The sequence below is a fragment of the Cheilinus undulatus genome, linkage group 17 (assembly GCF_018320785.1).
Source record: "Cheilinus undulatus linkage group 17, ASM1832078v1, whole genome shotgun sequence".
NCBI lineage: Eukaryota > Metazoa > Chordata > Actinopteri > Labriformes > Labridae > Cheilinus > Cheilinus undulatus.
This window is the reverse complement of record NC_054881.1, coordinates 5,074,639-5,088,494: the sequence shown is the minus strand read 5'-3', so window position 1 is coordinate 5,088,494 and position 13,856 is coordinate 5,074,639. Positions and strand designations below refer to the sequence as shown.

At 39.0% G+C, this 13,856-nt stretch overlaps 1 protein-coding gene across 1 annotated transcript in view; it reads left to right on the top strand.

Annotated features, from left to right (window-relative positions):
• The window catches only part of rasgrf2a (Ras protein-specific guanine nucleotide-releasing factor 2a), a 54,560-nt gene extending 47,081 nt beyond the window's left edge, over positions 1–7,479 (top strand). The window contains exons 20-28 of the mRNA XM_041810309.1: positions 1,429–1,541; positions 1,891–1,951; positions 2,325–2,428; positions 2,546–2,630; positions 4,061–4,258; positions 4,702–4,781; positions 4,866–4,983; positions 6,593–6,661; positions 6,750–7,479. Coding sequence (XP_041666243.1) covers positions 1,429–1,541; positions 1,891–1,951; positions 2,325–2,428; positions 2,546–2,630; positions 4,061–4,258; positions 4,702–4,781; positions 4,866–4,983; positions 6,593–6,661; positions 6,750–6,845 — 924 coding nt within the window. The 3' untranslated portion in view covers positions 6,846–7,479. The remainder of the gene's footprint in view (positions 1–1,428; positions 1,542–1,890; positions 1,952–2,324; positions 2,429–2,545; positions 2,631–4,060; positions 4,259–4,701; positions 4,782–4,865; positions 4,984–6,592; positions 6,662–6,749) is intronic.
• The last annotated feature ends 6,377 nt before the right edge of the window (positions 7,480–13,856 follow it).

Genomic DNA, 13,856 nt, shown 5'->3' with positions numbered 1-13,856 from the left:
AAGGACAACAAGGTGAATGTTCTGGAGTGGCCGAGTCAAAGCCCAGACCTCAATCTAATAGAGAGTTTGTAGCCAGACTTGAAAAGGGATGTTCACAGCTGATCCCTGTGCAACCTGACAGAGCTTGAGCAGCTTAGCAAAGAAGAATGGAGTAACATGGCAGTGTCAAGATATGCAAGCCTAACTGAGACCTTCAGAAATCTGTTTTGACATTAAAGAGGGTGTATTTTTTTTCATTAAAGCTAAATTACATTGACTATGATTTATTTATAAAATCAATTAAGGGGTAAAACATCCAGTAGCTGTCATAGTAGGGCAGTGAATTAAAAGTGTGGCTTTTTTTAAGTAAAGTAAAAGAAATGTATCCAGTAACTTCTCCCCAGATCTTAGAAGACAGTTTAAACACCCGACGTCCACACTTTTTGTTCTTCTTATAAATAAGAGCATCAAATAGTCCAGAACATTCCCATTACAGCTTACAGAAACCCCGGTCCATGCCACTTAGAGCCCACCTTTCAGCGTCTGTAATTGTTTGTTTTCATCACATCCTCCTGCGTAAGCGTCCTCTCCTGTCACTGTTCCTCCCGATGGAGGTGCTCTTTGCTCTGCGTGTCTTATCTCCCACCCAGGAAGCGTTCAGAAAGGTCAGCCGCCTCCCCAGGACACTAAAAGGACTATCACTTTCATTTAAGATTATATAAGGCGCTATTTTTGTAGCATGAGCGTTGAGGCCTGTAAAGTGAACACAGTAGTTCTGCTTCTATTTTAGCGATATCAGAGCCTGTGGGCATCGATCTTTGATCAGAATTTAGGACAAACAAAGTCTTAAATAAACAGAAGAAGCTATGATTTAAAAGAAAATGCAGTTATTTTTTTCTAGAACACCTGTGAGATCATGTTTATACCTGCAACATAAATAAAGGAAATCTGGATGTTAGAACAGCAAAAAAGACATTTAAACATTTTTAAAGAATCTGAGCCCCAAACTAAACCATTATTTCCTCTTTTTTGAAGTTTTCTGTATTTATTTAATTCCATCCAATGTGCCTTTTGTCTCACAAACGTTCGAAAAGCCAAAACTAAAATGCCTGTAACACCTATTGACGTAGGCGTCCACTAGAGGGCGTCCTTTCTCTGTTTGCTGCTGCCTCTGAAGCTGCAGATGCCACAAGACAAAAGTCTGAGCAGGACGAATATTTAGGAAATCATTTTAGAGAGATATTATAGCAGCTATTTTCAAATAAAGAAAAACACCGATCAATTATTATTTCTAGTCTGCACCAAAGATAAATGTCTTCAATCAGATTTATCAACAACTGAATCAAGGAGAAGCTCCATTGGTTGTGACCTGATCTGTGCTGAAGTCAGCCTTTCATTCAGGTATCATGTGAGCCTTCTTTAACCTTTCTAAATGTGATCCTCCATCAGGACTTTGACATGAACAGCGATCTGAAGATGGGGGTGGTGGGTCTCCTGGAGGAGGTGCTGCGAGATCCTGACCTGCTGCCTCAGGAGAGGAAAGCTACCACCAACATATTAAGGTACAAACCTTTGTCTTGCCCTGACAAATTAAGTGATTCCATAAAGCTGAGAGTTAGCAGTCACTGTGAGGTGGATCTGCTGCAGTTTGTTTGCATGTAAGTTTGTGCTGTACCAATCTGTTTTGCGGTGCACGGCACTAACTAACTAACTAGAAAAAGAGAGTCTAACTAACTCGTTCATAAATATAAAATGGTTGAAATTTTAAACACGAGATTAACATGTAATTAATCCTGATTACAGACTCATGTAGCATGGGCACATCTTTACTTCCATTGATTTTTTCATGTGTTTGTTGTTGAGTTCATGTCCCATGATTGCAAGAATTTACTCTTCTGTTTTTCTCCTCAGTGCCCTTTCTCAAGAAGAACAAGACGATGCTCAACTGAAAATTGAGGATATTTTACAGATGGTCAGTATTACTGCTTTCATAACTGTTCTAAGAAGAAAACAGGAAATATTTTATTGTTCATATTTATTAATAAAAGCAGAACATTTGTTAAAGAGTATAAAGAGTGCATATTTAAGCTTTTGTTGGAATAATTTACCTCCAGAAAAGCTGTCCTCTCCTACACTTTATCGCGGTAAGAATGAGATCCTCATGGGGAAGTGACTCCTGTAAAATCAGCAGCTGTGCTGTAGTTCTTCTGTAGTCAGTTCTGCCTTTTTATAGTCATAGTTAGATCCTTAGTACATCCAGAGAGTTAGTGTTTGTTGACAGATTTTAAAATTCTCCTCTTCAGATGGTGCAGATCTGTTTCAGAGTTTGTGTCTTTGTATTTCAGGCGGAGAGTCCAAAGCCGGAGTGTTTCGAGTCTCTGTCAGCGATGGAGCTGGCTGAACAGATCACTCTGCTCGATCACATCGTTTTCCGGAGTATTCCCTACGAGTGAGTGGACCGTAATCCCTAATTTAAACTCTGAAGTTTGTAGCCGGGTTAAATTTCTTCATAAATGTCCACAGTTATTTCCAGTAGTCCTGATTGTGATGATGTGTGATCCTGCAGGGAGTTCCTGGGTCAGGGCTGGATGAAGGTGGATAAGACAGAGAGGACTCCGTACATCATGAAGACCAGCCAACATTTTAACGATGTAAGACTGTCTGGTTTAGTGGTTACACCCTGAAGAAACAAAGGCCCATACACGTTAGTGCTGGGGTGTCAAACTCAATCACAGCAGGGGCTGGATTCTGGATTTAGGTCTATCCCGGGAGCTTGACAGGGCCAACCTCATTTTCACCAGTAAAACATAATGGGGGAAAAACTTAGCACTGACGATAAAGGATTTTGAGATTAAAAAAAGTAAAAATGATAAGTTTAAAAGCTTAAAATCTGAGAAAAATGTCAAATTTATTACTTCAAAAGGTCAAAACACAAAATTAAAGTCAAAATAATGTTTTCAGAAGGCTGATATATGAGATAGAAGGTAAAAATCTTTATTTTTAAAGGTGGAAATATGAAATAGAATTCAAAATCACAAGTTCAAAAGGTCAAAATTTGAAATAAAATATAAATTCACTAGTTTTAAAGGTCAAAATATTGATAAAATTCAAATCATGAGTTTAAAAGTTAAAAATATTACATAAAATTTTACATTTTGAGTCCGAAAGGTTGTGACACAAAATTTATTATAACGAGTGTATAAGTCATAATTTGAGACAAAATTCAAAATCATGATAAAACAGTCAAACAATGAGACAAAATTCAAAATGAGTTTAAAAAGTGTAAACATGACAAAAAATTTAAAATTTTGAGTCAAAAATGTAAAAATAATGAATTAAAAGTTGAGGTTAGGGTTGGAAGGTCAAAACATGAGACAAATTTCATATAAATGGGTTAAAAAGGTCAAAATATGACTTAAATTTAAATGTATGTATCCAAAATTTCAAAATATTAGATAAAAAACTCAAAATTCTGAATTTAAAAGGTTAAGATATGAAATAAAAAAGTCAAAATCCTTAGTTTAAATCATAATTGTGGGATTCAAAAATAAATAATATAAAGTGAAAACACAATTTTAATTGTTTTTCCTCATTCCTGACTTTATCCAGTTATTTTTACCCTTTACTTTTTCTGACTTGTGTGACTTTGAGAGGAGTTTCTGTTTACATTTTTTCACTGGAGGAAATCTGCAGACCTCGTACCGGCAGGACAGTTATAATAGAAACATGATCTGATCTTGTGGCCGGGTATGACTGCACCATGGGCCTCGAGTTTGACACCCCTGCGTTTGTGCATTCATGAATTTAAGGCCCTCTATATTTTCAAACCAGCCTGAGTGCCTGGATCATTTGCACCTTAGTTTCTTTTTCTTAACTACCCTTCCCTTTTATGGTATTCCCTTCCATGAGCATCGGTGGTTTGAGGGATACCACAGGATCTCCTGTTGCCACTCTTTTTCTGTATTCTCAGTCTGCATGATTTTAAACAATGTTTACCTGTTAAAGTGGTTTCTAAGTGCAGCTTAGAGCCTGACAGGATTTAAAAACACCTTTTTGTCCTCTTTCCCCGGTCTCTCTGCAGATGAGTAACCTGGTGGCGTCTCAGATCATGACTCACACCGACGTAGGCTCCAGAGCCAGCTCCATAGAGAAGTGGCTCGCTGTAGCCGACATCTGTCGCTGCCTCAACAACTACAACGGCGTGCTGGAGATCACCTCAGCACTGAACCGCAGCGCCATCTTCAGGCTGAAGAAAACATGGGCTAAAGTCTGCAAACAGGTTGGAATCTGCTAAAGCAGGAGTTCACTGACTTTGACACACCAAGGACCCAATATTTTTAAAATTTTTGGTACATTTTTCCTTTATTTTGACTACAATAAATAACTTAATATTCAACCACATCTGTAATGTTCGTATTCCTTATCTTTTTTGATAATAATCAACCATTATAGTAACAGAAAACATACATTTTTTTTAGAATTGTACATTCTTTAATTGGCACAGAAAATGAAAACACTTTAATATGCAGTGATTACTCATTTTTAAAAAGACTTAAAATGTTTTCATCATAATAAATATTAATAGTTGTTTTATTTTAAGAAAATTTCCAAGTTTCCATGAACCTCCTGGTTTTCCCTGGAGACCTCCATAGTGAGAAACCCTGGTATAATCTTTCTCTGCATGCACAAGTATTCATTTCTGTCTTTTTGTATATTTTTCAGACCAAGTCTCTGATGGACCGGCTGCAGAAGACCGTGTCCTCAGAAGGAAGGTTCAAGAACCTCAGAGAGACTCTGAAAAAGTAAATACTGCTCACTAACAGAGAAAATAGCATGTTAAAAGTCTTCAAAATGATCTCATGTTTGCTCTGTGTGGTTGTTTGTAGCTGTAACCCTCCGTGTGTCCCGTACCTCGGCATGTACCTCACTGACCTGGCGTTCATTGAGGAGGGGACACCGAACTTCACAGAGGAGGGCCTGGTGAACTTCTCCAAGATGAGGATGGTAATGGATTTTCTCCAAGAGCTGCACACGCCACTAGATAATCGTGCCAATTTTCACTCTGATTTCCCACTCTGACCTAAGTTAGCATAGTCCTGATTGTCTGATGTTCTGATGATTGTTTTGCCTGATTTTCCGGTGGTGTGAGGTGTGTTAAGAGTCTTTTCCCCTTCCTAATCTGCTTGGACAACCACCTACTGTGCCTATAAAGAGTATTCAACCCTTTATTGACTTTATAAATCAGTCATGGTCAGTATAATTTGGCTTTTTTGACAAAAAATCTCTGTAATATAAAAGTGAAATCCATTTCCTCCTCTTCTCTCTTTCCCCACCTTCCAGAAAATGTGCTGAAACAAGCCTTTCTCAGATTTTGCCCTCATGATGTCATGTGGGGAGTTTGCCCCACCCCCAGGTTCAGTTAGTCCCACCGGTTGGAAGAAAATTCCACCCTCCTCTCCTGGCAGGAGAGCCACATCCAAGAAGCCACATCCATTTCCTGAGAGGGGCGGAGTCAGACAGCTCATTAACATTTAAAGCCACAGACACAGAAACAGCTCGTTCTGACCAGGGCTGAAACAGAGGGGTTTTTAGACAGGCAAAAATCCTATACTGGAGTGATTTTTTAGCAACAAACTTCACAGGCATGTTTTGGGGACCTCTGAGACCAAAATAAACATGTCTTAAAGGGTAAAATATGTGACCTTTAACGCTTTGGGTCACTGTCTTGCTGGAAAAAAATCTCTAAGCTGTAGTTTTCTTGCAGACTGTATAGGTTCATCCTACATTTTTCCACATCCATCTTACCCTCTACCTTTACAAGCCTTCCAGGGCCGGCTACTGAGAAGCATCCCCACAGCATGATGCTGCCACCACCACGCTTCACAGTGGGAATGGTGTGTGTTTCTTGTCTCGTGGCCAAAAAGTTCCATTATGGTCTCATCTTCCTCTTGACCATGGAGTCTCCCACATGTCTTCTGGTGAACTCTAGTCCAGATTGAATCTGAGTTTTCTTCAACAGTGTCTTTCTCTTTGCCACTCTCCCATAAAGCTCTGACTGGTGAAGAACCCGGCCAACAGTTGTTGTCTGCAGAGTTTCTCCCATCTCAGCTGCTGAAGCTAGGAACTCCTTCAGAGTAGTCATAGGTGTCTCGGTGGCCTCTCTTACTAGTCTCCTTCTTGCACGCCGACTCAGTTTGTGAGGACGGTCTGATCTAGGCAGATTTACACATGTGACAGATTCCTTCATTTCTTCATGACTTGGAAATGTTTTTGCATCCATCCCCTGACTTAAACTTTCCAAAAACCTTTTCTGAGTTGCTTTGAGTGTTCTTTTGTTTTCATGGTGAAATGGTAGCCATGAATACTGATTAACCAGTGACTGGACCTTCCACATTCACTCAGGTGATTCTCTTTTGACTGTGAGACTACTAGCACCAGTTGGCTGAACCAATGTTGATTTAGGTCAGTCACAGTATTTTCTTGCCAAAAAAAAACAAATTATACTGATCATGATTGATTTGAATAAAAGGGTAAAGCATCCACTTGGGTGAATACTTCTTAATGGCACTGTACATGTGGACTAGGCCTATAAATCCTGCCTCTTCTCTCACAGATTTCTCACATTATTCGAGAGATCCGTCAGTTCCAGGGAGCTCCTTACAGGATAGAGCACCAACCCAAGGTACTTTAGCTTCTTTTACCATTTTAAAATAACCTTAAATAACTGCTTTCTTTACATATTTATTCCTCGACGTCCTGTCTCTCCTCAGGTGACCCAGTTCCTCCTGGATAAAACTCTGGTAATGGATGAAGACACCCTCTACGAGCTCTCACTGAAGATCGAACCCCGAGTACCTCCTGGTTAAATAAATCCTCCTCTCACTCGCATAAACCAAACATTTTCAGTCCAATATTATCAATCATAAAAAAACACAAGTGGAAGTTCTTCCTTAAGAATACATGGTTGGTTTTATAAGCGGTTATTGTGCTCAGGAAACTCAGGAGAAATGTGCCTTGTTGTAAAAATCTCTGATGTGTAAATAATTTAACAGAATGAACTTTAAGACAAACAAGACTCTGCCATACGACTGTAGATGCGTCTATTTAAGCTAATGGCCATAGCATCTTTGCTGCTATTGTGTTAATACCAGACAATCTGCCTCCGTAGTGTCAAACATCATTCTTATTCAATACTACAAGCTGTTTTCAAACAGTATTGCTGGATCTAACAGCTTTTAAGTAGGACGTTTACTGAGTTAAAGCTGCATGCCTGCACCACAGAAGCAATGCAAATGCTAAGAGCATGCCGGAGAAGTTAAGACTTTTCAGGTTGGTTAATGTTGAAGAATGGATTGAGTTAAGACAAACAGGAACATTTTTAACCATGCATTCCAAGAATGAAGTTTTGCATTTTGAGACTAAAGTTTGGAAAACTTTTTTTTGCATCTACCAGATACAGTATTAACCTTGCAAAGCAGATGGACTCATCCGTTTCCGTGTGTCTTACTGGCAAATCCATCTTGCAAAGCTCCTGTCTGAACCATTTGGGCCTGGTTAGAAAGTGACAGGACCAATCAGCGACAAGGGGCAGTACCTTCAGGCCCGCCGGAGTTGTGACGTAAGCAAGCAGGAACAAGAGACCAGTGCAATTATGGCGGAAGACATTAGCGTGGATGCTGCTAAAGCGCCAGTTTTATCAGAACTTGATGAAATTTCTTTGTTAAAAGAAGAACAAAGAACAGCAGTGAGTTGTTTTCTATTTAAAACAGTAAAGGTCGTGTACTGACATGTCTACAGTCGCCATGGTTCACGTTGTTCCTCGGTAGCTGCACACACGCACCTTGGTTGCGGCTACGTCGTGTGTTTTGTTGCTCTGATTGGTCCGTAAAGATGTGACAGACAGAACTTTCATCCAATCACACTCCGAGTTATTTTTAAAGGCTCTGCCCTTTCCCAAACACATAGTATTGAAGGTTTTCCAGATGGACGTGTGAAACAAATCCATCTGGCGTGTCAGGTTAATACAGTATGGCAGCTGCAGTTGTTCTGCCCTCCTCCATTGGCTCTTGTTCCTAATGAGGAGTCTTCTCAGACAAACAGAACTCCCTGTTTTCTTTACACTTATGACCTAATGAGGGGAAAAGCGTTTAAAAAGTGGCACAAACCCCCAGCATTTTGGTCCTACATTTATCTATTCCAGCACATTCTGAGCAGTGAAGGAGCCACTTAAAGTACCCAGTAAATGGGGTGAATTTTTGATCGTGCTAGGCATGGTGCAGCAGTGACTGTGGTCGCGTCGGTATCTGAGCTGCAGCCAAAGTTTTAGATGAAAAAAGCGGGTATTAAATGTGTGGCTTATGAACTATATCTTATGACAGCAAAAGTGAAATGCTATGATATTTTTTGTGTGTTTTGTTACGTTTACAGAGCTAATCGTTATGATTGTATGAACAGCGACATGTGATGTCAGAGTGCAGTAAATCTGTGTTAAAGTTTTTAACACATTCTTTAATTTCCCTGTCATTTATCAAAATAAACACGTTATAAAAACAGCTTTAGTTTTTACACAAAACAAGAAAAAAGCTTTGATTAGGCAAATGATGGAAACTGGAATATTTAACTGTACACCTCAAATAGCTGAATTTATTAGTCCCACCTCTAAAATGGTAAAGCCAACCATTGTTTAGGATTTTGGGGATGAAGAGTAGCTCCTGCCCTGTCTTTGGTCTTTCTGGTATTATTTTAGGTTGATTAAGGCAAAAGAAATACAATATATGGACAAAAGTATTCAGCCGCCTTACCATTCAAACAAAAGGAACTGTAATAACATTGTATTCTAATGCTTTAAGATGGAGTTGGCCCCTGTTTTGCAGCTTTAATAGCATCCTCTCTTCTTGGAAGGCTTTCCACAAGACTTTGGAGTGTTTCTGTGGGAATTAGTGCCCATTTATTCTATAGAGCATTTATGAGGTCAGGCACAGATGTTGGACGAGAAGCCCCGGTACACAATCTCTGTTCCAGTTCATCTCAAAGGTCCTCGATGGTGTTGAAGTCAAGGCCAGTCATGTTCTTCCACACTGAACTCATCAACCATGTCTTTATAGTTCTTTCTTTGTGCTCTGGGGTACAGCTATGCTGGAATAGAAAAGGGCCTTCCCCAAACTGTATCCAGAAACTTGAAAGCATAGCATTGTCCAAGATGTCTTGGTAAGCTGAAGCATTAAGGTTGGCCTTCACTGGAGATAAGGGGGAAAACCAGCCCCATGCTGTTATCTCTCCTCCACCAAACTTCACTGTTGGCACAGGCAGTCAGACTCTCCCATCTGCAACCAAACAGAGATACGTGACTCATCACTCCACAGAACATGTTTCCACTGCCTCACAGTCTAGTGTCGGTGTGCTTTACACCACTCCATCTAATGTTGGCAGTCTTGGTGATGTGAGGCTGGCATGCAGCTGCTTGGCCATGGAAACCCATTCATAAAGCTTTGGCTGCACAGTTTTTCTGCTTACATACAGTACTGTGCAGAAGTTTCAGGCATGTGGAGCGCTAACGGTTCTTCACAGGTCCTGATGTTCCACAACCCCGCCTGAAGAGAGGAGGGAGGGCGGCCAGAGTTCGTGTCGACACATCTGACATGTACGTGTGTCGCTCAGCAGCCAAGGTCAAGCTTAACAGCATTTCTTTTGTCCAGGCACCCCTGTTAATACGCCCAGCAACCGCCAACAGTTTTCAAGTGCTTAGAACATACACACGACAACCAGGGGGTTGTGGCAACCCTCCTACCCGCCTTAACAGTACCCTAGGCTATGTTTAAGCGCCACATCCACCCATAACTCCGCCCTAAAGCTGTGGTTTTTGTTTTGTTTTCATCAGATTATTTTCCCATGCCCTTGGTAATGTACAAAGACATCCAGAGCATGACCTGGGTTGTGTCAATCCTCCTTCCCACCTGATGGGGCCCTCAGGTGGGTGTACTCACCATTACACGCCTTACTTCAGCCTCAAATTTCCGCAAAAAACATGCCTAAAACTTCTGCACAGTACTTTAAATGCCAGTGGAAGTTCAGATCTCTTCAGGTGTGGAATCAGCAGAGTATCGGAGACTTTTACAGATCATGCACCTCAGCAGCTCTGAGATTTTTCATGGTCCTTCACTTCATAGCTGAATTTCTGTTGTTCCTAAAAGCTTCCACTTTCTAAATAATACCGCAGTAGATGAAATTTCATGAATTGTCTTAACACAAAGGTGGCATTAATGACAGTACCACGCTTGAAGTCACTGAGCTCTTCAGAACGATGGGGACTGATTTGGAACACCTGAGTTCAATAATTTAGAGGTGTGGCCAAATACTTTTGTCCATATAGTGTACTTCTGAATGGAAGAAACTATAGTACCATCTCTGACATTTTATAGGACTGCTGTAACAACAGGACTCTTGCTTTGATTCTGACAAAAAAAAAGTTCTGCTCAGGCTTTTCTTTAGCTCTTTACTTAAATACTAACTCAGCAGTTGACCCTTAAAGATTATGTTTTACAGTAGTTGTTTTGTAAATCAGCTTGTTAAGGCCTCTCTGAATTAAAATTTTAAAACAAAAAGGATCTTTTCATGTTTGAGGTAAAAACAGAAATTTTGTGAAATTATAAAATTGCAAATTTATGAGACACCACAATGTTTTTTGGTGTTTATTGAATTGTTAACTTTAGGGGAAAATGTGAATTTGCAGAGACAAAAACTTTGAATTTTTCATTTTAATAAGTTACATAGTGATCTTGTCAGCTCAAGCATATTGATTTCAAACCTAACAGCCATCATAATAAATCACATGACTCTTATCCTCTGAATTCTGCGGTCTATTTAAGCTGCAAGATTCCAAGGGATTTCCTCTGGCCTGAATCAGTATTGCGCTCTCTCTTAGCCCGCCTCCACCCCAGCATCCACCTGTAAGCTACCAGGACGGATCGATGAGAAAATATTTGTGATTTTAGCCCAGAATCCGTGCACAGCGGCACAGGGGTTAGGGCTCTTGCCTCACAGCAAGAAGGTTCCTGATTTTGATCCCGGCCAGGGCCTTTCTGTTTTGAGTTTGCATGCATGGGTACTTTGGCTTCTTCCCACAGACCTAAAACATGCTCGTTAGATTTACTGGTGACTCTAAATTGCCCGTAGGTGTGAGTAAGCATGCCTGGTTGTTTGCCTCTGTATGTCAGCCCTGTAACTGACTGGTGACCAGGCCAGGGTGTACCCGCCTCTCGCTAATTACCTGTAAATTCAACTCAATAATGTCATAAAATGACAACTTTATAAACTTGAAATTTCTACTTTATAATCTCAAATTCACAGCTTTTTAATCTCAAACATTAGAAGTTTGGTATCTTATAAATTAACAACTTAAAGCCTGAAATGTAAAACATTTTTTCCTCAAAAACAACTTTTTAAAAAAAATTTTCGGTGGCCCTAATACGCCATCAGTTTTGCATTTGCATGTTGCAGCAAAAACCTACTATTCACATTTCAGACTACACAATATGATCAAACATAACTCTGTTTATATTTCTGGATAATCAAAATCCACACATCCTGTCTTTTTGTCAAATAATAATTTTGTAAAAATGTTCTGCTTTAATTGATCCTGTTATTTTTCTCTTTTTGAAGAGATTTGCCTCTAAGGTTTCTTACATGCTCCAGATTTTCCTCTCAGTTTAATTTTTCTTTATGTTCTATTAGCTTCTTGTCAATGTAATATTAGAATCATATTTATATTTAAAACCTTGTTCATTGTATTATTTAACTGGTGATATCTTTGAAATCTTGGTTTAAAAGAATGTCGTTAGACTCTAAACTTGTTTTAGCATGACGATAGCATGATTTTACCCTCTGTCCTTATGATTCATGTTAATCCTGTAGATTCTTGCTAAAGTTTGATTCATTTAATTCTTTTATTTTAACACATTCCTGATGTTAGGAATCTTGAGATGCTGAAATGCTTTAATATATAAACCCTCTATTTCTTACATTCCTGCAAACTTTAAGAAATCCAGTTTTTGCTGTTGTATTTTTCCATGCATTTCTGTGTGATGTACAGATATTTACACACAATAAATTGAATTATAAAGGAGTTGTAATTGTTTTTATGACCTTTAGATAAAGAGACGGTGTGTCACAAGTCTAGTACACCAAAGATGAAGGAGGTTAACGCAAACAGACCAAACACAACCAAAGAATTAATTTTTATAAAAGACAGAAAATAATTAAATCATAATGGTATTATTACTTTATAGCAGAGGTGTCAAACTCAAGGCCCGGGGGCCAAATCCGGCCCGTGGTACAGTTGTATCTGGCCCACAAGAGCATACGACTTTTCTATTATAACTGGCCCACCAGTATGAGGTCTGCAGATTTCCTCCAGTACAAATGGGTAAACTTAAAACAGTGATACTCAACGTGTGGATCTGGAGCCACATGTGGCTCTTTTATATTTTAATTTGAAATTTTATTCCACCAGGAAACCTTTAAAAAGGGAAACTTTGACCTCAGCAATTATCCATTGCAAGTAGCATTAATCAGTTTGTTTCCCACACTTATACAGTAGGCTTTAATTGTCAAACCTAATAGTCACCCTTTATTTTTGTCTGTCTCCATTGCCCTTATTTGCAATTTTTGCCACTTACAACTAATTTTTGAAGCTTTTAGCCTATTTTACTTTTTCTTTTTGCCACTTTCTGCCACTTATATCCTGCTGTTTACAATTTGTATTTTTCCCCTTTTCCCATTTAAGCTGCCTCTTGCCATTAACTGTCACTTTTTCCCACCTTTTTGCTGCTTTTTGCCAATTTTAAACACTTTTCACTCATTTTTGCCACCTTATTTGCTGCTTTATGACCATTTTTGCCTGTAACACATTATCTGTCACTTCTCACCTATTTCTGCCACTATTCTCTCCATTTTGTGACTTTTCACCCAGTTTTTGCCATTTTATGCCTATTTCACCCTGGTCACCCATTGTTAGCCACATTTATGCCACGTTTTGACCCTTTTTTTCTTTTTTTTTTTTTTTACCAGCTTTAACTTATTTTTATTGCCAGTTTAACCCATTTTTTCACCACTTAGATTGTGGCTCTTGCAAAGGTATTTTTCAGCAGTTAGGCTCTTTGGTTAAGCAGGGTTGAGTAACAAGGATTTAAAATATCCTCGGTGAATTATAAAGAAGTAAAGAGTGGAAGTATTTAGATAAAAAGTCAGGAAGGTGGGAAAAGAAATGAATGTTGTCAGTTCTGGCAGTTTCTGACTTAAACTTTTGATTTTGACTTTTTTCATGTTTTGACCTTTTCCTACCATATTTTGACCTTCAAGATTCACAATTTAAAATCCTAAGTCATGTTTTTACCTTTTAAACTTGTGATTTTGACTTTCTATCTTATATGTTTGTCTTTTAAAAACATTATTTTGCCTTTAAATTTAATGTTTTTACCTTTTGAACTAATAAGTTTGACCTTTTATCTCAGCCTTTAAGCCTTAAAACTTATCATTTTGACTTTTTGAATCTCAGAAGGATTTACTATCAGTATTGTTTATATTTTTTCATATTTTACTAATGGTGAAAATAAGATGGACAGTTTATGTTTAAATGTTGAGCTTGTTAGGCTCTTAGGTTAGGCCTAAATTTAAAATCTGCAATTGACTTTCACAATCCTGGCCTAAATAGTCCGGCCCTCAGGACGTGTCATTGGTGCAAATCTGGCCCCGGACTCAGTGTGAGTTTGACACCCCTGCTTTATAGCATCTATTTTACCTGAAAACACCAGTGAATGCTGACTAAAAAATGCCTGGTTGCTAGTTGCCTGGCATCTGAACCCGAGCGGTGTTTTGTTGTT